Source organism: Taurulus bubalis (assembly GCF_910589615.1).
Source record: "Taurulus bubalis genome assembly, chromosome: 20".
In the NCBI taxonomy this organism is placed as follows: domain Eukaryota; kingdom Metazoa; phylum Chordata; class Actinopteri; order Perciformes; family Cottidae; genus Taurulus; species Taurulus bubalis.
The window spans coordinates 9567257-9590522 of NC_136608.1; the positions used below are offsets into that span (position 1 = coordinate 9567257).

Consider the following 23266-nt stretch of genomic DNA (forward strand, 5'->3'; position numbering starts at 1 on the left):
TAATCAGCAAGCTCAACAACTAACTTCAGAGGACTTAAGTGGGCGTGATTGATCTGTCAACAGCAACACCCTCCTCCTCCTCCTCCTCCTTCTCTTTCTCCTCCTCCTCCTCCTCCGGCCCCACCCGTTTGACTTCCATTCTCTCAAGTCACAACTTGAGCAAAACTTTTTTTTTTTTACTGAATCCATGTTGAGAAATAGACAAAGAATGCGCTGAGAACGAGGCCGCGCATGGAAGCTGTTGTAATACGCAGTGGGCTGTCGGTAAAGTAAAGCTGTGGGTTTTGGTTTTGTTCCTTTCGGTGATGCGACGAGACCCCCTCGACCAGGACGATGAGCAACAACGACATCTTCGAGATGGACTCCGTGTGTGAGACAGATGAGTTGGAGGGAGATGCTGACCTGGGCATGATAGACGAGGACGTTGGTAAGAGCACAGCTGTGATTGTCGCAAGAGACTTGTTGTTGTTGTTGTTGTTGTTGTTGTTGTCTTGGTGTGCATGTTGCGAGGGTTTACGAGCACTTTGTGGATTTGATCACAGGGCCACATGTGATACGGGAAACACATGTGTGAGGCCATATTCAGCTCTGGGTATGTCAGCTGAGCTCCCACTCATTCATCACTACCCCAGCCTATAATATGGTTGTCCTCTAAACATTGGTGCTTTGATTGGTGTAACTTCCACAACGTTACTCAAAAAGGTGTGTAACGCTACAAGTAGCCTACATTTTCTCGTATGATATTATAATGCAATTATGAGGTGCTTGCCCTTTACTTCAGTATTATTTATTTTCTCCCAACTTCTACTTCACTAGGTTTCTGAGGAAAATACTGTATTTTACACCCCACTACATTTATTTGAAAAGATTGCAGCACTTCTACTTATGATCTAATGTGTGTACAGTACTACAGTTTTAGTTAAGAGGTCTGCTAAAAGTATACGGTTCATGATTGGACACATACATTATGGTTTACTAATGTTTTTGCCACCATGAAACACGAGGTGTTGTCCCCTTGTAAGTCATGCTCGCTGCATGTGTAGCAGAGCAACTGTGGGGGTGTGGTGCACATATTTTTAAGAGGGCACAAGCTCACAACACCACTTCTGCTTTACAAATATATATAGATAACAGATGTTGGGCATTCAAACATGCCCAACACAGCCGGAGTCCGTGTTTCTTTCATATGTGTCTGATGTGGCCCTTTGGAAGGCTTCAGAATAGGACAGACTTTCGTTCCTGACATGTCTGACATTCCTGTAGCTACAAACTGAAACAGCAACTTGATTTTGGAGTAGACGAAACACAGTGTCTTGTACAGTACTTGTGGGAAATATGTCGCAATCTCTACGCTCCTTTGAGTCCTGTCTTGCCCATAATGACATACTGTCTGCTATTGCATGCATTTTTTGGGCCATATGGAAATGACTAATGCTTTTCACTCTGGAGCACAAATGGTATGCCACAGTGCACTCTATTTAATGGAGCCTATATTCACTTGTTATAAATTATTCTCAGCCACACTTTGTTGCAGCCTGTGATGCTGTGATTACAACAGAAGAAACACGAGCAAAGATAATAATTTTTTGTTTCAACTTAATAATGTGCAAAAGGAATGCAACGGTTATACAGGAAGTCAGATTTTCTAACATGTAGTGAGCGCATTGGTACAGTTACCATGTTGCATTGATGGTCACTGTAGTGCACATGAGGGAGAGAGCTACTTCTCCACTGATAGAAGCAAGTTTCAATGAAAATGTATCATCAGTTATCTTATTTCACAAAACACACAGTTATATGCACTAACTGCTAATACGGAAGCAAGATCTTAGTGCAGATTATGTTCTTGTTTTTTCCTGTCATGTGTGCAATGAGCACTTGTTTTTTGGCTTGGATTAAACTTGAGTCAAGTGTTTACATGTTACCCTTGAGGTAAAATAACAATGTATGATGCACCTTCATGCTGCAAAAAATCAAAGTTGGGAAGTTAAAACAATTGTTTGTTCTGCCTTTTATTATTTAGTATATTGTCATGGAGGATGTGCTCTAGGAAGGAAGTGAACGCTGGGTGGGTTGTGGTGAGAAAGCAGATTGTTTTCTCGCAGACAGCTCGTGGGCATTCAAAACGCTTTTCAAAAGAATCATACTGACTGACTGACTGCCGGGTGCAGAGGTTTCGTAACAGCGTTTCTGTTGACTCAGGAGCCCATGCACATTTGATCTATTTTACACACCAAAGTAGTGACTGTAGAAAAAAAAAAATCTGGTATGTGTGACCTCCAGCAAACAACTAAAACACATATTGTGACAGAACAGTCATGCTACAGTCTGTGTCAAAATAATCTTAAGAAGCACCGTCATCAAGGGTTAGGGGTTCGTAACTAAAATACTGACGGACTTTCTCGTACAACAAGCTTTGTCAGTGTTCAGACTGTTAGCCTGTGAGAGGACTTTGTCAAAGGAAAGTCTTGTGATGAACAGTTATTCCACAGTGAAGTTCCCCTGTGTGTTACTATGGCCAGTGTTTTGAAAACAACATCTGTCTTCAGTTAGTTTTGTCATTGGGCTCGGCTTCATATGGAAAGATTGAAGGGCTTTCCCTGTTGGATGTAATGTCATCTGTTGTATAAAAGAAAAAGACACGCATTCAATGTTGGCGATTTTGTTTCAGTGGTGTGAACACTGAGAGCAGATTTCTCAATGAATTGTTGTGAAAGCTCTGGAGTGCATACTGTACATGTGTTGACCACACTGCAGGAGGTGGTGCCCTGTGTATTCTCTTTTTCCAAGGAGGAATACAGCATTGTGGTGAGAGGGCAATTGTGTGCAAGCATAAAATAAAATTTAAAAAAGGAAACAATAACAGCATGAGGATTGGTGAGGCTTGTATTGGGAGGGTCACTGGTTATAAACCCTCAGACGGGTTTGGAAATGCTTCAGTGAGCACCACTGAGGTCGAACATGAATGTTGTCCTGGTGGGAGTTTGTGTGGATGTGAAGCACTCGTAAGGTCAGCAGCACCTTTACCAGCAAATAAAGATCAAACAAGACAGACAGCCTTGCCAGCAGCTGGGTGATACTGAGCCAATGCCTGATAACAGAATATCAGCTGCTATTCTTTTTAAATTATGTACACACACAGCATAACATAACTGTGTTCTACTTGCTGCGTCGCATAGCGACCTGATTAGCCGAGCTGTGCCTCAGAACGGCTTCTCTCCAACCAGCAGGCAGATATGTGTGCTGGAGTTGGACCTGGTTGCTCTGTCATAACGAGCTGAAGCGGATGTGTGGCCATGTTAAGTCCGCCCCCCACAGGTGACTCAGTAGTTAAGGTAATGGGTTTCAGCTGTCATCGTTCTGGTTTTCCACTTCAGCTGCCCGTATCGCTCGAAGAGAGGAATTTAGAAATTCCACTGAAACAAGACACAGTGGTGTGTACAATACAAATCACTTTTTTTTTTTTTTTAAAGTTAAATGCAACCTCAATGATCTTAATGATCAAAAAATAAAAAAAATGCTATAAATCAATCACTTTGCCTCTTTATTGGCAAAGTAATTACAATATATATGAGTATGGGGAGGTGGAGAGAGAGTCGGGAACCATAACTGTACAAAAGTGTGATTGAAGATGCACAGGGTTAATAACGTATATTTAAATTATGTGTATTATTAAAATTATATATTTAAATATCACAGTTGTATTTGTATATCGTGACACCCCTACAATACAAATATGCATACAATTGCAACCAGTGAAATTTGTATTGGTTACTGCATATTCTTTTTACACAACTATAATGATAACAATATGATAATATCAGCCCGCTAATGTAGCGGTCGGGCTCAAGTAAATTTGTATATTTTTACGTCTGCATTCACGTTGATGTGTTTGGTCTTATTTTCACAGTTTACCCCCAGGAGTTTTTACCCACATATCACAGTATTCAAGAAGGAGCAACAATCACCAAAGCACTACTGGTGAGTCAGCACAGTAATGTGGATGTCCGCTACATTAACAGCACCTTTTATTTGAAATGATTCATGTGAATAATGCACAATTATTTAGCAAACACATGCCAGATTTTGAAGTCACTGGACCACAAGACACCTAATCGCCACACAAAACACACGTGTGATCAAATGAATTAATATATGAAGCCATGCATGTAGCTAAATATTGCAAGAGCTTTGTTTATTGCTCGCGATGGCACAAGTCTGATTGGAGAGAGAGAGAGAGAGGAGAGAGAGAGAGGAGAGAGGAGAGAGGAGAGAGAGGAGAGAGAGGAGAGAGAGGAGAGAGGAGAGAGGAGAGAGGAGAGAGGAGAGAGAGAGAGAGAGAGAGAGAGAGAGAGAGAGAGAGAGAGAGAGAGAGAGAGAGAGAGAGAGAGAGAGAGAGAGAGAGAGAGAGAGAGAGAGACGAGAGAGACGAGAGAGAGAGAGAGAGAAGGGCGTGTGTGTGTGTGTGTCATAGTGTTTGTTTACACTTCCCAGTCCTCCCATATGGTCCACATAGTATTCAACAATATCTCACGCACACAGACCTTCCTCTCCTCTCTGGGTGCAACATGTACGACGCTATGGAGGAAGAGGAGTACGAGTATCAGGATGCAGACTTACCTGATGAGCCTTGTTTTTGCCCTCAGACTGAGTTTAATGACAAGCCCGACTCCTTGTTCTTCAATGACGGCGTGAGGAGGATCGACTTCATCCTGGCCTACGAAGATGAGGATAAGAAGGATTTTGAGAAGAGACACACGTTCCAGCGGCGCAAGGTATGCCTATCCTTTTTTTTAATTATTCTTTTGAGCCGGGTATTTCCGCCCAGTGCATCATCTTATGAGGTAATCTACTCACAGAAAGAGAACCTCTGTATAGGGTGAGGTGTTTTTGAGCCTTGTTTTCCAGTTATTAGATGGCGTAGAGAAACCTTAACCTGTCCGCATCCCAAATATTTAGACATAGAGTTTTTATATTAAGATGCGGTAGCAAATCATTTGTCTTAATGAATAACCTACTATTTTCAACAATGTAAGTAATAGTTTTCTCCTTAAACCATAAAAGTCATATTCTCCTCCTATGCCTATGTGTGTTTAATTACACATCCAAACTCTATTGCCTGTTTGTAAAGGGAGTTTTCATTTGCAGCAGGATGGCAGTAAATGAAGTACAGCACAGGAACTTCAATAACACTTTAATTGTCCAGGAAAGGGAACAGCTTGGCATACATTGTTTTAAAAGTGCCTTCCCACTGCACTTCTCATTCATTCAACACACATTGTGGCTCAGTGGCTAGATTCCCTGAGGGAAGTGGTGGAAATGCAGAGCGTTACTCCACCTCACAGCTGTGCAGTAATGGGAGCGCACCAATGAAGGACACTGAGACATGGTTACATGTCTGTTGTTTGTTGCTACCAGTGTCTTTCACAATAGATTTACAGGGATGGATGTGTCATGTGATGCTTGTAGATCCACAGACTTTAGAGATGTTACCTGCAGTGTTGCAACCGTATCCCTCAAGTGGTTTTGAAATGGAGACTGTGCCCTGTGGAGGCTAGGATCATCAAAACAAACCTGACAAAATGTTAGGTATTTAATGTTGCTCTTATGTTGTTTTTCAGCAGCAGTGAATGGATGTAATGGGTGTGAGCAAGTTTCGGCCAGTTCCTTGAGAAAAGGCCGGCTGGTAGAAACGTTGCAAGTCAGAGCTCATGAGCTTCTTCAACACTAATGCACTGGGTCTGAAGCAATCCCTCATTTGTAATCATCCCAAAGCAAACTAAAGCCAAAAAGTGATGGGGAGAGCAACAGTCTCCGCCAGGCACTCCCTTGACTTTGTTTTTCCAGAGCCGAACCTGGGTCCAACACTAGTTGATAAACCTTTCTGCGCTGACTTTAACTGCTGGGAGGGTGTGGTTTAGTTCAGATAGTGTTAGACTAATAACATCATTCTTTAAATATTTGATGTTTGTGTAAAAGTTTGTGCACATTAGGAAGTGAATGTATTTCCCTGTGTGCCATGATAGCATCCACCTGAACAATTGCTTTGTCAACAGTCTCTCGAAGACAGACCTTAAAGTTTGAGGACGTGCCACCAGCAAGAACCTGCTCTGACGCAGTAGCGCTGTTTATTGCCACTATGTGCAGTGGAAACTTGTTATTGAAGTGTGATATGTCCAAATAAATGAGCTTTAAATAAACATAACAAAACTCCATCTTTAAACAACAATAATGACAAATTGGATCACATCAAGGTTATCAAAATGATAATGTGTAGAGACGTTCTTTCCCCTAAGATATTATGAATAAGCCATTTACCTTTGACAAATGCTCACAGTATTTACAAAACCGGCTTGGCACATAAGTCATGCATGTAGTTTCACCCGGCATACAAACTGAATCATAATGGCCAGAGAGGAGGAGGGAGTGTTGAATCAGGAAGCTCTTTGAAAGCCTTTTTGTGTTGTTCCCTGTAGAGGCGACGAGAGTACTTTGAGGCCAGCCTGATGAAGATGGGACTGGAGCTGGAGGCCATCAAATCTGTAAGTAGAGTAAACACTCCAGAAGGTTTCTGACTGTATCTCATACTTAAAGCACTGCTTATTTGCCCGTTGCAGGTAATTGATGAGAAACTTCTGTTTGTGAAAGTCCACATGCCGTGGGACGTGCTGTGCACCTACGCCGAGGTGCTGCACATCAAGCTCCCCATCCAGCCCAATGACCTGTCCTCGCGGCCCTCCCCGTGGAGCTTTCTTAACTGCATCACCAAGCACTTCTACCCCAACGAGGAGCTGATCACCAAGGAAACGGAGTTCTTCACCGCCCCCTTCGAGAAGGACCGTCTGGAGTACTTCTGCGTGAGGGACAAAGACACCTTCTTCACCGCGTCCATGAGGAGCAGGATGGCAAGTCGGCTCATGTCGTGGCAGTCCGTTCAGGCTGCCGGCAACTTCTTTTCACGTTTCGGTTTTATTCTGAAGGACAATGTTTCATGGTTGTAAACATTCTGTAATCAAATCCATGTTAAAAGCATCATAAGACTGTTATATGTTTGAGGAGTGTGTAAACAGATTGTTAGACCGACACCTCTTCTTCTTCCAGGCATATTACATCCTGAGTCGTGCCCCCTATGAAGTACGAGGGCACATTAAAAAGTTTGGCATCACCAAACTGCTGGACGGAGGAGTGTACAAAGCTGCCTATCCCCTCCATGACGTAAGTTACAGTCATACTAGGTATGGTTGATGCCTTTTTCAGTCTGTAACAGCCATATTTAGTATGGTGTCATGCAATGAAGGAACTACGAATTTACTGAAAATTCTCTTTGTTTGTACCATTATTATTATTTCAGTGCAGGTTCAATGTCAAGTCCAAAGAGGAGGGCTGCCCCAACGAGAGATTTCTGCTATATGAGGAGTGGGCTCATCCCAAAAGCTTCTACAAGATGCAACCACTGAACCTCATTCGGTAAACACAAAATCAACTCAACGCACTAGAATGACACTTTTAGGACAGTGTTTGTGAACAGTAGATTAAAACTCTTGTTTTCTTTTTCACAGGAAGTATTATGGGGAGAAGATTGGCATTTACTTTGCCTGGTTGGGCTTCTATACAATAATGCTGGCTCTGGCTGCAGTTGTAGGACTATGTTGTTTTGTTTATGGATACAGGACTCAAGACACCAGCACCTGGAGGTACAGATCCTTGTCGATTTTTGAATGATGAACTTGTAATTAGGTCTATGATATTTTGGAGATTTCCCAGTCTGATCCCCTCTGTTCTATGTTTTACCGACTGCAGCAAAGAGGTGTGCGACCCTGACATTGGAGGGAACATTGTGATGTGTCCGCAGTGTGACATAGAATGCAAATACTGGAGGTTGAACAGCACCTGCGAAGCTTCGAAAGTGCGTTTGACTTTCTACTTAGTTTTTGTCCTCCCACTAATGTTGCTCAATATGCAAAAAAAGAAGAACTCACTTTGCATATGTAATGCACTCTGCTACTTCCACACAACAACTGTTATATCTGTTATAATTGATTTCCATGTAGCACGGCAGAACTGTGACTGTTTTGATGTCTGTGTTCTTTCCATTTTCTTTTAGAAACTTTGCATATTTGATAACTTTGGAACCTTGGTGTTTGCAGTTTTCATGTCAATCTGGGGTAAGTTGTGTACAATATGTCAAAAACATGCCATTTGTTGGCTTATTTCATGTGTGTCTGTGAGCATATGCAGGCATGCTAATATTCCTTTTAATTCAGACTCATTGGTCCATAAGCAAAAAAACACACAAATACAACAACAATATATAAAATACAATACAATAAAATACAATACAATACGAGGACACGGGTAGAATCATTGCAGTTAAAAAATCCCTCGTGATTAAAAACATACAGACACTCGTTCCAATGTTTCCAGAAACAGGAAGAATACCTTTATCACTCTGTGTTGGCTCAGTTAAGGCTTTTATGATTACATTTTCTGAGTCATTTAATCTACATGTAAATTTGTAAATAAAATTCCTCAGCATAGCATGGAAAGTGGGAACACTACGAGTCACAAACATATGACTTGCACTTGTCCATCTGGGAAGCTTGAGTAAGATTCTGAAAGCATCATTAAATGCCACCTGAATCTTTTTTATTTTTGCCTTACTATAACTGCACCACAGGTGGGATGTATAGAGAGGAGTACAGTAGGCTCTAAAGAGAGCAGTTTTAACATCCTCTGTACGCATGTGAAATTTACGTGCCAACATATTGGCTTGTGTATAAAGATTGCAACACTACCGCTGCACATTGTCATCATCGCTTAGGTCATTCCTGATGATGTGGCCCAAGTATCTGACTTTGTCCACCACATTTAGCTCCTGGTCTCCCATTTAAAAAAAAAAAAAAAAGGAAAATGTAGCTTCTGATCCTCCTTGGTTTTTGAGTTGAATTGTATATCATAGTGCACACCATACCTTGAGCAGACTCTGAGCAATTGCTGTAAACCAGCGCTATAAGGAGACCGAACAACTAAGTCGTCAGCATAGATCAGATGGTTGATAAGATTTTCCCTCACCATACATCCTGTCTTACACTCTCTTAACTGTTTTGAAAGGTCATCCATATAAAGATTAAAAAGAGCAGGTGACAGTATTGCACCTTGTCGGACGCCATTGGTCACTAGGAAGGGTGTGCATACACTCTTCCCATCTAGCTAATGTCACTGACAGAAGCTGTGTTTATAACTGACCATTTTCATTTTGTTCTCATCTTTGGCATTATTAAAAAGAAAAACAGACACAGGAAGACACTGGCAGTACTGTGTATTTAGATGTTTCCTTCTTTCTCATTATGGGCCTTCCTGTTTTTGTTCATTTCCTGACTAGTCACTTTGTTCCTGGAGTTCTGGAAGCGCTACCAGGCGGAGCTGGAGTACATGTGGGACACTGAGGAGTTTCTGGAGCAGGAGGAGCCGGCTCGCCCAGAATATGAAGCAAAATGCATCTATGAGAGGAAGAACCCTATCACAGGGGTAAAAACCACATGCACATTTTATTTGATTATTTTTGCAGAAAAAAAATAAAGATGGGTTTAAAATATGGATTCAAACAAGTTTTGTTTAAAAAGTATAAACTATTTTAAGATGCTTTGTTGACATAATGAGTTGTAAGTCTTGCCATGTTGTTTTTAAAGTCCAGTATTTCACAATGTTTGTGTGTGATTTAGGTCAAAGAAAAGGTGCCCTATACAGCCTGTGGACGATGTCTTCGGTTGTCGATGGGAATTGGGACAGTCTTATTCTGGGTAATGTAAATAAATGCCATTTTTATTTCATTTTTTTTCTGGGTAACACTGTATTTTCCCTATCTGCAATTCCCTATCGGGCTCCTAAGAATATGTTATTTGGTATTAATGATTGAGAAAACAAAATGTCTTTGAAAGAAAAGGTTCATATAAACCCATGTAAATATACGTACATTAGTCATTTATTATTTGAAAATGTATATATTTTTATATATATATTTTCTTTTTGCATGTAGTTGGCATGGAACATGGAAGAATACTAATCAAACATAAGCTTAATTACAATTAGTACAAAATGCATAGTTCTTCCCTGTAAACTTCTCTAAAATAGAATAGTTAAGACATAATTCAGAAATTACTATCCCATTTAAAAAAGAGCATTTCCCTTTTCTTTTTTTTTATTTCAGAACAGACAGAATATAAAACTAATCTTCCAACTGTTTTTTGTCCTTTAGATTATGTTGATCCTGGCGTCCATTGTGGCCATCATTGTTTACCGCCTGGCTGCCTTTTTTGCTTTCTCGGCTAAACTCCGAGCTCAGGACCTGAAGGAGCTGGAGCCCTTAAAGGAGTATGTGACGCCTCAGATGGCCACTTCTGTCACAGCCTCCCTCATCAGCTTCGTTGTGATTATGATCCTCAACATTCTCTATGAGCGGGTTGCCATCTGGATCACAGACTTTGGTAAATTTGAATTGTGCTTTTCCCCAGTATTGACTTACAGTACATGTGGTTTCATCCAAAAATATTTTTTATTTTTTGCCTGACGCGACGACAGAGCTGCCACGGACCAAGACGGACTACGAGAACAGCTTGACCCTGAAGATGTTCCTCTTTCAGTTCGTCAACTATTACTCCTCCTGTTTCTACATCGCCTTCGTCAAAGGGAAAGCGGTTGGTTATCCTGGAAATCCTGTTTACCTCTTGGGAAAATACCGGAACGAGGAGGTACAGTCTATCCCCTGTTTGTTACCGGTCTCACTTATTCGCTTGTTGTTCCTGACTCGTGCTTTGTGTCTCACTGTCCTGCAGTGTGATCCAGGTGGTTGTCTGATTGAGTTGACGACTCAGCTCTCCATCATCATGGGCGGAAAAGCCATCTGGAACAACTTCCAAGAGGTCTTTCTACCGTAAGAAGTCAGAATCTAGAAACAATTCTATGTTAAATATTGAACAAAAATAGTAATACAATTAAGCAACACAGTGTCAGCTTATAGATGCAGCATATCTCCAGTGAACAGAAGTGAACTTGCTGCTTACCACAAGGCCAATTGCTAATCATACCACAACTTCCTACTGTCATACTGAGCTACTCTGACTGTATGATCTCTTCCACACCTCCATAGGTGGCTGAAAAATGTGATTTCCCGCTACCGCACTCGTGGGCGTTCAGAGAAGGTGATTCCTCGCTGGGAGGAGGACTACCGGCTGCAGTCCCTCTCAAAACTAGGACTGTTCTATGAATATTTGGAGATGGGTAAGTCCCCGTCTGCCACATTCGCAGCTGGAGCCGGTTGCACAAGCTGTTCTTAAGTTCAGACTTAATTATAATGCTGGGTGGACTACATTGAGACATATGTCTCTCTATATTACAAAACAGGTTGCACCACACAACCTAATAAGTCTTTCACACAGTAGTGGTTAGCTGTTCCTTCATATTTTAGTGACATTCATTTGAAATAATCCAAATCTGGTTAATGATAACGTTGAAAGAATATTTTGAGTTGGACGAGAAGATGAATACCACTCATATGGCGCGTCCCGTGTCTTAAGCTTTAATGGTGCAACCCAATTCAGTAAACTGGTTTCAAACCAGTAACTAACCAAGAGATAATGAGGGAACATAAACACTCGATGTACAAATACCTGGTGAAACTGAGTTGTGGCTCGTCTTGTCTCTTTCAGTCATCCAGTTTGGCTTTGTGACCTTGTTCGTCGCCTCCTTCCCTCTGGCGCCGATCCTGGCTCTGGTCAACAACCTGTTTGAGATTCGGGTTGATGCTTGGAAAATCACCACTCAGTTTCGCCGCATCGTGCCAGAGAAGGCACAGGACATAGGGGCCTGGCAGCCCATTCTTCAAGGCATCGCTATATTGGCTGTCGCAACAAATGTGAAATACTGTTTACACTGAGTTATTGGTTTAAGTTTCATTGATGACAGCTGTGACGATGGCGTTGATGATCAATGTTATGCTTTTAGGCATTTACCTGGTGTCCTGGTGTCTCAACAGGCCATGATCATCGCTTTTACATCCGACATGATTCCACGGTTGGTCTACTACTGGTCTTTCTCTGTGTACCCATATGGAGATCACTATAATAACACCATGCAGGGCTACATCGACAGCTCGCTGTCTACATTCAACATCAACGACTTCTCCAACTTTAGCAAGCCCATGAAGACACCTTACAACATTACCACCTGCAGGTACAAATATTGGCCATCTGTGTGTGCTGAATTAAAATGTCCTTCGTTGTAATATAAAGAGAACACCAGTTTTCATAATACCTATCATCCATGAGATAATTTTTTCAGAATATGTACCTACACAATTAAAACAAATGGGAATTCTTTGAATTAAGACACAATTATTTAAAAATAATTATACACCAAAGGACACCATTTAAAGTGATATTTATATAAATTGTAAAAATGACGAGAGATAATCGTGTGATGGAAACTTCCGGACAAAATACTTCATCACATACAGACAATTGAAAACAAATCAAATAGGATGGCAAGCTCAATAGAATACTGGTGTCAGGAGCAGCTTTGTGGCAAGTCATGTTTGAGTATGAATGTTCCTCCTTTTAGGTATCGAGATTTTCGGTATGCTCCTGGGCACCCGAGGCAGTATGAGTACACAATCTACTACTGGCATGTGATCGCTGCCAAAATGGCTTTTATAATCGTTGTAGAGGTGAGTGTGACCATAACGGGAAATCTTTCTGACACTAAATACATCTTTCATTATCAAAGCGTATTAATGGGGTTTTCTTCTTCTACTCCTCACAGCACATTGTTTACCTCACGAAGTTCGTCCTGTCCTACGTGATCCCGGACGTCCCATACGCTGTCAAAGAACAGATCAAACGAGAGAAGTACTTGACCCAGGTTGTCCTCCATGAGACCAACCTCAAGCTGGTGACCAAGCGTCGGAAACCAGTCGACGAGATTGCCAAGTTTGCAGCAGTGAAACTGACAAACGAGGAGATATAACTTGATTTCTGAAAGTAAAATGTATGGAAAAAAACATCAGACTATACATAAGATACTGACCAACACCTTGTGAAACAGTAACAAAATTAAGACCTGGAACAAGGTATGGACTTTAAAAGACTGTTGGACAAAGAAAGGAGAAACCACTTGTATAGCCTTCACCCCTATCTACTGTCCTCACACTCTGGACACTCTGGAAAAAGAACCGTGCATCTAGCCTCAATCACCCCTCAGAGTGTCTTCTTCTTTTTTTTACTTTCCTCTCAATATAACAGACAGGTTGACGTATTGCAGCGGGCAGTACCACTGCACAAACCAAGTCTAGGACAATCAAATAACATGGCAGTGTTTTGCACGACCTTATCAACTAAAGTTGGAGTTCAATTTGTTCAAATCTGAAACCAGTATTTAATATTTTAGTAAATTTTAATCTTATTAGATATAGCGTTTAACAATTTTAAACAACATGATGCGATATCTACACGTGCAAAACTCAGATAGGATGACACACATTAAGCTAAATGACATTAAGCTGAATGTTTTATGAGTTGATTTTTGCAACCTAGTTGCAGCAAACAGAAACCGATGTCAAATCAGTGCCTCGCATTTTGAAGCTTAATATCAGCAAAAAATACAACCAAACAAAACAACCTTAGCTCAACTCTTCCAGGGCTTTCAGCAGTATCACATGGTCTTTGTTGACAGATGGAAATTTGCTTTTTTGTCAAAGTATTTGATGGATATTTTTTGTCAACAGTGTCTTCTAGTTGAATGACCATATGGAATTTTAACTTGGCTATACCAGCACTGCGTCACACCGTTTTAGTTCAATGCTGTCATGAAATATCAGTATTATCTAGAAGAAATGCACCACTTTTGAATGCAATGTTGATGATTGTTTTTTTTTTTTATGATTCCATATCTGTTAGTCAAACTAAAGAGCCGAGGTGATCTGTCGAACAGCTCACAATGTTACACAATATACAAAATACAATAGAATAGACATGGAATAACTGACTTAAAGCCACATATAGTGAGTAAAACTTTTATATTGTTCATCAACATCTTAACTATCTCATTATTGAGACTGAACTAACCCCATAATTCAGAAAGTACATGTATTTGACCATTCCAGAGGGATGCCATGTAAAGGTTTGATTTATTCAGGTTTACAAACCATAAGAATTATTTAAAACTGAACGCTATTTTAGCATTACAGCAAATGCTATTCAGTTTAGCCGATAGTTTATATTAAATGAATACATTTGCAGCTCTGTGAAGTGGTTTAGTTGACAATGGAAGTGTAATCTGTCTCCTTCTGTCTTCATGTACTCTATCTATTGTTATGCACTTTTAACTGACCGAGTTCCACTCCTGTGCCATGACCACTGCAATGCACAACATTTTGAGCTGCACGTTATATCCTGTGAAATCGGCAATACAGTAATTCAGTCTTCTCTTGTGTCATTGCTAAAAATTGCAGATCAACACTTCTGTTGCATTATTGCCTCGCCTTGTGATTTAAACTATGGTACTATATCCAACATGTATGCAAACGGTATCATATACCAGCAGTATCTGATGTGGCATATGTGTCTTGTCTTTTTGTTTTGTATCGCCAATGCCATGAAATATGTATTGAGTCTTACTTTAAAGACTCTCCAAGGATTAAAAAAAACATTCCACCATTGTATGTTTTCTTTAATTTCATCTCTCTACCTTTCACCTGGTATGTATTTAGAAGTATGCTCTGTTGCACCTTAAATATAAACACATCAGCGGTATCACAGTGTACTGACGCTGCCTGGAGGACATTCTTACATCACTGCAGCAAGATGAAAAAGGAAAATAAAAAGATAGATAGATACTTGATTCATTCCAAGGCGGGAAATTGTTTGTAACAGCCGCAAGCAAAGTTACATAGTAAACATATTACATTTAAGAAAATTAAAGAAAATGCAAAGTATAAAGTGTATATACAGTGACATATAAGTAACATATTTGCTGTTACCTCTCCTGCATAAAACCATATGATGCCATGCTGTTACAATCTTCCTTGCAAGCCCAGATGCATTGCATATAGCCTCGACCTGGTTAGTACACATTACAGAAACTATAAACAAAACACATAACAATCCCTGAACTAACAATCCCTGATCAGAAACTGATTAATCTTTGTCAATTGTCTCATACTGAAGCTGTGTGTTGTATTTTGCAGCAACTTGCTACTGATATTGGAACATTTTACAATATTAAAAAAGATATTTCATTAAAGCAGCGCTGTAAGGGGAGGGTGTTCTACATTTTTGATCAGGCATATTTTCCAACGCTCTGTGGACGCCATCTACAAGCGACACAGACCCTATTTTAACTCACGTGTATGTTCACTGTTTGCGTGCCTGAGCTGAAACAATTTTGACAACCGGTACATGTGTGTATATTGTATTGTTTTTGATCGATAGACCCCACTGCTTTCCCGAAATGAGTGCCCAGATCACTTGTGTCGGATGGGTGGGGAGAGGCGTTTCCAAAGAAACCCCAGACAAAGTAAGTAGCTAACATGTTCAGCTAGTTAGCTACTGTTAGCCGACAGGCGGCTAATTTGTCAACATGGCAGGAGCTAGCTACATTGTATGCTACCATGCTAATTTAAATGACCAATGGTCTAAGCCTTTTGGCTGTAGTTTATATTTCTAGGTGACTTTAAAGATCATGTGTCCCTAGACACTGTCAAAGCAAACTGAAGTCATATAATCTAACGTATGTATATATATATATATATATATATATATATATATATATATATATATATACACATACAAATAAATACATAGTGTAACGTAAACGTATATAATTAGTAACCGTACAGGGGATGTAGCTGACGTTAGCTAAATGTCAGGATAATTGTACATTATAATATAAAAATGTAAACGACCCTTGGTTAGTCAATGCTGCATGTGGTTAAATTGAAAGTGACAAAATAAATGTTACAAACGTGTAGTAACCATGTGAAATGCATTAACAGCTGTGGAGAAGACCTAAAGTCAGACCAAGTTACTGTATTTATAGACTTTTTACTAAGTGGCTTTTAGGTCCTTCTGTAAATTGTAATGTGTGCTGTATTAAAAGCAGCAGCAAAGGGTTGCATATTTGATCGAAGCCTTTCCAAATGCATTAACAATTTGTTTTTTGTTTTTTTTTCTAACAGTAGTTTGTTTTTTGTATTTGTACTTATCGTGTTTATTTAAGAATTCAACCAAAAATGTTAATGGGAGATCTCACTTGTATTGCATCTCATAATAGCTTGAGACACATGAGCTTATCAACTTGTTTTTTTATTCCATTTCAGGTTGAGTTGAGCCAAGAGGAGCTGCAGCGCATCATTTCTGAAGCAAAACAGGAACTGGGGTATGTTGGTATACAACACACATTACTGCAGTGATCTATTGTCCAAATGTGAGTGAAAGCATTACCTGTCAATGAGTGTTGAATAGAAATAGAATATTACAGTTTGTACCCAAACAGCTGGAGCTGGTGGCATGTTTTTTTGTTTGTGAGTTTGTTTGAATTTGATCTACTCTCCTAAATCAGTGAACTGGAAGCTGAGGATGATGAAGACGTTGATGAAGGTATAGCCATTGAGGAGAATCCTGATGGTAATACAGCGGACGTTGCTGGACTTCCAGAGGATGCCGATAGAGACGTAAAGGAGGAATATGACGAGCTGGCAGAGTACGGCCTGGATAAATATGATGAAGAGGATGCAGGTGAGTGGGGAGATGTTTATGTACAGTGTGTGTGTGTACAGTAAAACTAATTTCTGCTTATTCTGTCCACTTCACTTCTTTTTAAATGCAGCTGAGAGTTTGACTGTATATCTGCTGTTGGTTTGTCTTCAATTTAGTGACCACTAGTCTCGGCGACAGTCTGGCTGGGCTTACAGTGTTCAGCTCTAATGAGGAGGATCCTTACATCACCATCAAAGACACAGTAAGTGCACTCAATGATCACATGAATGCAGATTCAGTGTAGTCCCACTTCAAGTAATACCTAAAGCTTAATATCAACCACGAACATATAGCTGGGAAAATGCTGAAAATTTAATTAGAACTTTGTATTTCAGTGCAAGAATGTCATTTAACCTATGAGCAAGATTTAAAACTGTATCTCTGATGTTTTAGCTATGATAAAAAGGGAGGATTGCACAAAAGTAATTTGGAACATTTTGCTAAATGACTAAAATCCCGTTCTTGCTGTGAATTTAAGTGAAGACAATTTTGATACTCATTGCTCAGCTGTCTCTGTTCTTCCCTCAAGGACCAATATGAGCGAGAAGACTTCCAAATCAAGCCCAGTGACAATCTCATCCTTACAGGCCGAGCAGAGAAGGACTGCTGTAATCTGGAGATCCATGGTAAATATCTTCATAAGTGACATGACAAGATGACAACAGGTTTTCTTAAGAAACAGGAAAATATCTTCTTTTGTTCAGATACTGTTGTTCTAGCTTAGAATATAAGATAAATGCATAACACATGTAAATGTAAAATGAATAATCAAACATTTGTTGTAAATCTTTTATTTTAGAGAATTCTCCAATCTATATTAAATACTTGATATTTTGCTTTCCAGTTTATAACTCCGAGGAGGACTCTCTGTATGTTCATCATGATATTCTGCTACCGGCTTACCCACTGTGTGTGGAGTGGCTGAACTTTGACCCCAGTCCTGGAGAACAAGCCGGTAAGAAAATTCAGCTTTGCTCTGATGAACCTTTACAAAATCCTGTTCCTCTCCAAACCAAGCTTCAGTTTGTATTAACTTTGTATTGACATTCACTTGACAGTAAGGAATTTCAACAAATGGTTCCATGTTCTATGTCCTTATTACAGGAAACTATGCTGCAGTGGGAAACATGACTCCTAAGATAGATGTGTGGGATCTGGATGTGGTTGACTGTTTGGAGCCAGTCTTTTCCTTAGGGAGTAAAAAGGCATCCAAGAAGAAGAAAAAGAGCAAGAAGGTACAAGCCTGTTCTTAAATAAGCATCTGTATGATGGGAATTGGGTCACGTTCATTTATTTAATTTATGGTGAAACTGTAAGTATTTGATTAACTGTCTTTTTCTGAAACCCGTCTTGTTGAATATTTAAAATTTCTGGAAAATGGGTTTGACGGCTTGATAATGGAAACAATTGGAACTGGAAAGATGTTCATGCCTTTTTTTTTTTTTTATTATTTTATTTTACCATTAATAGTAGACTTGTTTGTCTTGCTCCCCTGAATTATTTCCTGCATTGCTATATATCATTAACACAATGCTGTCTGTTCTCGTTGATGCCAGGGGGCAGAAGCAGAGCCTGTCGAGGGGCACACAGATGCAGTGCTGGATTTATCCTGGAACAAACTGATCAGGTCAGTATTTTAAGGCTGATATGTATTTTTATTGCACTGGAAAAAAGGTAATAAAAAATGCAGTTAATGGCAGGCAGATGTGCAGAGTTATGCAGATGTATTTCCTTATGGTTTTATGGACCATGACTGTGTACTGGTATGTGTACACTCGAGCATCTCAAATTCATTATTTTACCGTAAAACAAATCTTCCTTTTCTTATTTAGAAATGTGCTGGCTAGTGGATCAGCAGATGACACGGTTATCTTGTGGGATCTTACTCAAGGCAAACCAGCCACAACTCTGCACAGGCACACTGACAAAGTAAGTAATGAGAACAATAATTTAAAGTGAATGGTTGGTGTTTCATCCGAATTTGCAGGCGTCAGCTTCGACTTTTTATTTTTATTTTTGATCTTTCAGGTTCAGACCATATCATTCCACCCATTTGAAGCACAGACTCTGATATCAGGATCATACGACAAGTACGTGTAATCTCGGATTATCATTAGTTTATGGATTGAGGTGAAAGGAAACAGATTTTGTTCACAAAGATTTACATTTACAGCGAGTTTGAAGCACAAAAATGTTTCTTTTCAGGACAGCTGTCCTGTATGACTGCCGCAGTCCAGACAACAGCAATCGGACCTGGAGGTTTAGTGGTCAAGTGGAGCGGCTGACCTGGGACCACTTTTCACCCTGGAACTTCCTGGTAGATGCTCAAATTTATTGTTATAGGTGCTTTTAAGAACTTTAACGGTTGTAAATAGCAATTACAAATATGCCCAGTGTGTATGCTTTATGGTCATTGTGCAATACACCTTGTGTATCCTTCTTGTTCTATTTCTTTCACAAGCTCAGTGGTTAACTTGACTCTGTGGTTGTGTTTCAGGCCAGCACAGAGGACGGATTTATCTACTGCCTGGATGCACGCTCAGATAAACCTGTGTTCACACTGAGGGCTCACGATGCAGAAGTGTCAGGTAGGAAGTGGAAGTGGAAATATTTGGCTGTGTTTTCAGTCAGTCTTTGAAAACATTTTGTTGCGCCCAGTGAGCAACACCCAACACCCGGCCAGCAGGGGCCCTTCCTCTTACATGTTTTCCACCATTTCATTTAATTTAGGTGTATAGTGAGTGTGAAGGAATTGTCAGTGAAATCTTGAATACATTTCCTTCTGTAAACTATGTTGTTGGACAACTAAGCGGCACCTTGCCCATCCTTTAGTTCGAGGTTTTGCTTCATGGAGGAGTTAAATTATTTTAAAGGCACATTGACTGTACAATAAAAATACAATCTCAACACATCTGCAGGTTTGGACCTCAGCAGCCAAATCAAAGGATGCCTGGTCACCTCATCAGCTGACAAACACGTTAAGATTTGGGACATTTTGGGCAATAAGCCCAACCTGGTGCACTCACGAGACATGAAAATGGTAAGAACTTTCAGATGCAGCATGTAAATCTCAGATTCTTCCTCCCCAATCCATTGTAGAAGTATTTTGCAACGTCAAAGTAATGAAATTTGTGGTTGTAAAAGGAGTTCTAATAACTTACTTCCCGACCTGTTAACAGGGTGTACTGTTCTGTGCGTCATGTTGCCCTGATCTGCCCTTCGTCTATGCCTTCGGGGGACAGATGGAAGGCTTGCGGGTTTGGGATATAAGTGATGTTGCAGCAGGTATAGTTTCTTTCCTTCCTTTTTTCTTTACATCACACACTTAAACATCGCAAAATGAATGCTGTACATTGAAATCATCTTAAATGTTAAATAACTGTCTTCACCAGCTGACTTTTATGTATGGGGTCAATTGTTAAGTTGCTGACTCTCAGGTTATTGTGATGTTTCCCTCCAGTGGCTGAGGTGTTTGGCAGACGAGAGCGCTTGGTGCCGAACACAGGATCACAGGTATCCGGCACTGCGGCCACGGCAGAGATGGAAGTTTCTGAGTGACGCATCAACAACCTGAAAACATGAATAAACTCTTGTTGCTGTGTTCATCATAGTGCAGTAGTTCATGGCAAAAGGATTAAAATAAACAAAGCTGCATATCTGAAGCATTTGACCGCTTGGCCTGAGCAAACTGGACCTATCATACCTGAAAAACGTGTTTGGCTTGTCTCTCGGCACAGGTAACAACAACAAAAACGGCAGCAGCTTGCACACTTGAAGTTGTGTTAAGAAAAGAAGAGACATGTTTTTTCCTTGTATTCATATTAGTGAATATTACAAAGAATTTTATTTTGAAGCAGTGATTCAAATATTTGAATTGTTAGGCAAACTGAAAACAATCTCCTTTCTTTGTACATTTACAAATGTAATATGCTACTAAAACTATTTTTACATTACATTTGTGTCATAAACATTACATACCTGGGTTTCCTGTTATTAATGGATGGTGAAATAAAATATTAAAAAAAGCCTTTGTACTCACATTTGGCCAAAGAGTTAAAACAAAAAATTGACTTATACAGTTTATGCAATGTGTAAACCTTTTGTTCTTTGGAATCTGTGACCCTCAGATGGTCTTCACTGTCATAGTGGATGATGCAAAGCATACATGATATTTCTGTTGAAAATGGATCAAACTTTAGGTCAAATTGCAATTGAGTTTGGAGTGTTTCAGATACTACGCCATCTTTTTAGATTTATTGTTTGTCGTGGCATTTTGGAGTCAGTTTCTTAAAGACCATGACAATACAAACAACTTAACTTAACTTTTTTGTTATTGTTTACCCTACCTAACCATCAGAAACAGTTTTTTAATCAATACAATTGATTATTTATGTAATGCATGTAAAGTAATCTCTTACCTTTCCTCCAGTTTAGAGATTAAATCCCACTGTTTGTGTTTTGTGAAAATGTTACCGAATATGGAAAATTGCCATTTCAAACATTCCCATCTGAAGGTATTCATAAGGTTGACCTTTGGAGAGGGTGGTAAAATATGTTCCATTTGCACTCAGAAACCATTTCAGAGGACACATGGCAGCTTTAGTATATGTGTAATGTCAGTAAAACAGTATCCAGCCCTACAGGAGTGCACAAAACTCTTAAATGTGTTTCGATTAAATCATGTTAAAAAAAATAAGATACACAAGATGTGAATTGCTTTTTAGTGCACATGAAGGCAAGTTTTTTTATTCTATGACTGGTAGTCGCGAAATGGAACTAAACTGCGTGAGTCTGAGTGCTACGACGGAACTATTTTAGTGATGCACACCAGAAAATAACTCCTCCGAGCTAAGCATGGCTTCAGGTCATTTGTGCAAGCTACATAGCCTCTTAACTCGACTTTCTAACGGCACCCAACTACGATATGTACAAAGTAAGTTATGTTGTCTCATGAACAAGGAATTTGCTAGAGGTCGTAAAAATCGGCCGTTTTTACCCTTAAGCGCATCGGTGGTGGGAGTAAAAGCTAACAGAGGCTAACCTTGAGAATATGTTAAGTAGGTAAACACTTGGATTGGGCTAGCGCTTAACGTGTTTACTGTCAAACCCCTATTTACTGTAAATCAAGTCTAAGATCACGAGCAATGTAAATAATGTGTCATAACGTATTGGTCCTCCCTGTAGAACACACTAACAGTGGTCTGGGGAGTCAGGCTTTCTAATGTGGTGGTTTGATTTCGAGTTGAGAAGTCCTGCTAATGTAGGTAGTATGCATGCATACATTGGTATATGCGTGTGTCACCTTTAATTTCTGTTGCAGCATGTTTGGTGCCAATGCGACAGAAGTCCAGTGGTCCTTTACCTGATGTTCCTAACTGGTATGTGAAGAAGTTAATAGTTTATATAAATAAATAAAAAACGCTCATACATTTTATTCAAGCTATGGTTCTGATACAATCTACTGAATACATGTTACATTTAAAGAAAACACTTTTCATTCTTAACTTTAATATACGGAATTATAGGAAACAAAAAGAATAAAGTAGTCACAGGAGCATTTTTAAGATTTGAAACTTCTTTTTTTAAGATATTGTGATTAGGACAATAACCTCTAGTTTTCTTTGATTTAGTAATGTTGAAATCGGTGTGACTTCAGATGGGAACACCATAGTGTGCTACCATCCCACTGTCGACGTTCCCTATGAGCTTACCCAGGTAAGAGCGCTTTCTAGCCTCATGAATATCAATGTGTTAGAGAGACTTCTTAATGAAGAAGTGATTTCACCACTTGTAACTCCTTATTTGAAAAACTGCAAACAAATGTAAAGTGTTGTAAACTGCTGTCAGAGATAAAACATTATCAGTAATCGGTACAAATATTTATGGAAATTGTGCTAGGATTGCTGGAAATAAATGTATAATTATGGAACAGGTAACCTTGCTCATGACCGTAAATCTTTGCAGCCTATAGAACGGCCAGACCCCCTGACTAACTCGGTTGAGACCCACGACCAGATTTTAAAGGCCCACCTCAGCAAGGAGGTGCTGAAGGACAGAAAGGGGCCCACTATAGAGGAGCTAAGCAAGATGTTTTTCACTACCAAACACCGGTGGTATCCAGTAGGACAGTAAGTACACGCACAACATGCATACAATGATCATGTATTTATCTGCCTTATCTGGATGTAGTGCTTATTATGGATGTAGTGCTGGAACAATAGGTGTGTGTGTATATATAACTGCAGTCTATAACTGAAGCACAGTGTAAGAGCTGAAAGAAAATATATCTGATGGATATCGGTCAAAATAAGTTCCTTCTGTGTCACTGTTCACAGGTACCACCAGAGACGCAGGAAGAAGGATCCCCCAAAGGACAGATAGTTGAAGGCCAAAGTAACAAAACAGCATATGATGTTTGTGTTATTGTCACAATTATGTATAATAAATGTTGAATATTA

At 39.8% G+C, this 23266-nt stretch overlaps 3 protein-coding genes across 4 annotated transcripts; all 3 read left to right on the forward strand.

Annotated features, from left to right (window-relative positions):
- The first annotated feature begins 297 nt into the window (after positions 1–297).
- Positions 298–14710, forward strand: ano6 (anoctamin 6). The gene is made up of 20 exons (XM_079235732.1): positions 298–427; positions 3911–3981; positions 4647–4775; positions 6477–6542; positions 6618–6905; positions 7102–7215; positions 7352–7467; positions 7560–7694; positions 7801–7906; positions 8105–8165; positions 9383–9528; positions 9723–9800; positions 10256–10484; positions 10579–10748; positions 10833–10930; positions 11147–11277; positions 11706–11911; positions 12032–12228; positions 12616–12721; positions 12817–14710. Exons 1-20 carry the CDS (start codon positions 334–336, stop codon positions 13018–13020), a joined length of 2745 nt encoding a protein of 914 aa, XP_079091858.1. The 5' UTR covers positions 298–333; the 3' UTR covers positions 13021–14710.
- Positions 14711–17665: 2955 nt separating this feature from the next.
- On the forward strand, positions 17666–20816 carry pwp1 (PWP1 homolog, endonuclein). The gene is made up of 10 exons (XM_079235808.1): positions 17666–17763; positions 17913–18043; positions 18365–18435; positions 18641–18737; positions 18837–18898; positions 19014–19125; positions 19306–19396; positions 19727–19848; positions 19988–20093; positions 20269–20816. Exons 2-10 carry the CDS (start codon positions 17936–17938, stop codon positions 20364–20366), a joined length of 867 nt encoding a protein of 288 aa, XP_079091934.1. The 5' UTR covers positions 17666–17763; positions 17913–17935; the 3' UTR covers positions 20367–20816.
- An 827-nt stretch (positions 20817–21643) lies between these two features.
- Positions 21644–23266, forward strand: mrpl42 (mitochondrial ribosomal protein L42). Of its 2 annotated transcripts, none has more exons than XM_079235831.1 (5): positions 21644–21741; positions 22129–22186; positions 22439–22523; positions 22773–22936; positions 23144–23266. In XM_079235831.1, the coding sequence occupies exons 1-5, from the start codon at positions 21663–21665 to the stop codon at positions 23187–23189; spliced, it is 432 nt and encodes a 143-aa protein (XP_079091957.1). In that variant the 5' UTR covers positions 21644–21662; the 3' UTR covers positions 23190–23266. The 2 variants fall into 2 exon arrangements, with proteins under 2 accessions (XP_079091957.1, XP_079091956.1); XM_079235830.1 differs by having other exon boundaries at positions 21646–21750.

What these genes read in the sequence shown, in the direction of transcription:
- ano6 (XM_079235732.1), top strand. Translation starts at nt 334, where the DNA reads ATGAGCAACAACGACATCTTCGAGATGGACTCCGTGTGTGAGACAGAT. An exon ending in GCACCTGCGAAGCTTCGAAA is followed by an intron (nt 7,907 to 8,104) that starts GTGCGTTTGACT and finishes ATTTTCTTTTAG; the next exon opens with AAACTTTGCATATTTGATAA. An exon ending in TTGGGACAGTCTTATTCTGG is followed by an intron (nt 9,801 to 10,255) that starts GTAATGTAAATA and finishes TTTGTCCTTTAG; the next exon opens with ATTATGTTGATCCTGGCGTC.
- mrpl42 (XM_079235830.1), top strand. Translation starts at nt 21,663, where the DNA reads ATGGCTTCAGGTCATTTGTGCAAGCTACATAGCCTCTTAACTCGACTT. An exon ending in ATATGTACAAAGTAAGTTAT is followed by an intron (nt 21,751 to 22,128) that starts GTTGTCTCATGA and finishes TTTCTGTTGCAG; the next exon opens with CATGTTTGGTGCCAATGCGA. An exon ending in TTCCCTATGAGCTTACCCAG is followed by an intron (nt 22,524 to 22,772) that starts GTAAGAGCGCTT and finishes AAATCTTTGCAG; the next exon opens with CCTATAGAACGGCCAGACCC.
- pwp1 (XM_079235808.1), top strand. Translation starts at nt 17,936, where the DNA reads ATGACTCCTAAGATAGATGTGTGGGATCTGGATGTGGTTGACTGTTTG. An exon ending in AGAAGAAAAAGAGCAAGAAG is followed by an intron (nt 18,044 to 18,364) that starts GTACAAGCCTGT and finishes CGTTGATGCCAG; the next exon opens with GGGGCAGAAGCAGAGCCTGT. An exon ending in TTTCACCCTGGAACTTCCTG is followed by an intron (nt 19,126 to 19,305) that starts GTAGATGCTCAA and finishes GTTGTGTTTCAG; the next exon opens with GCCAGCACAGAGGACGGATT.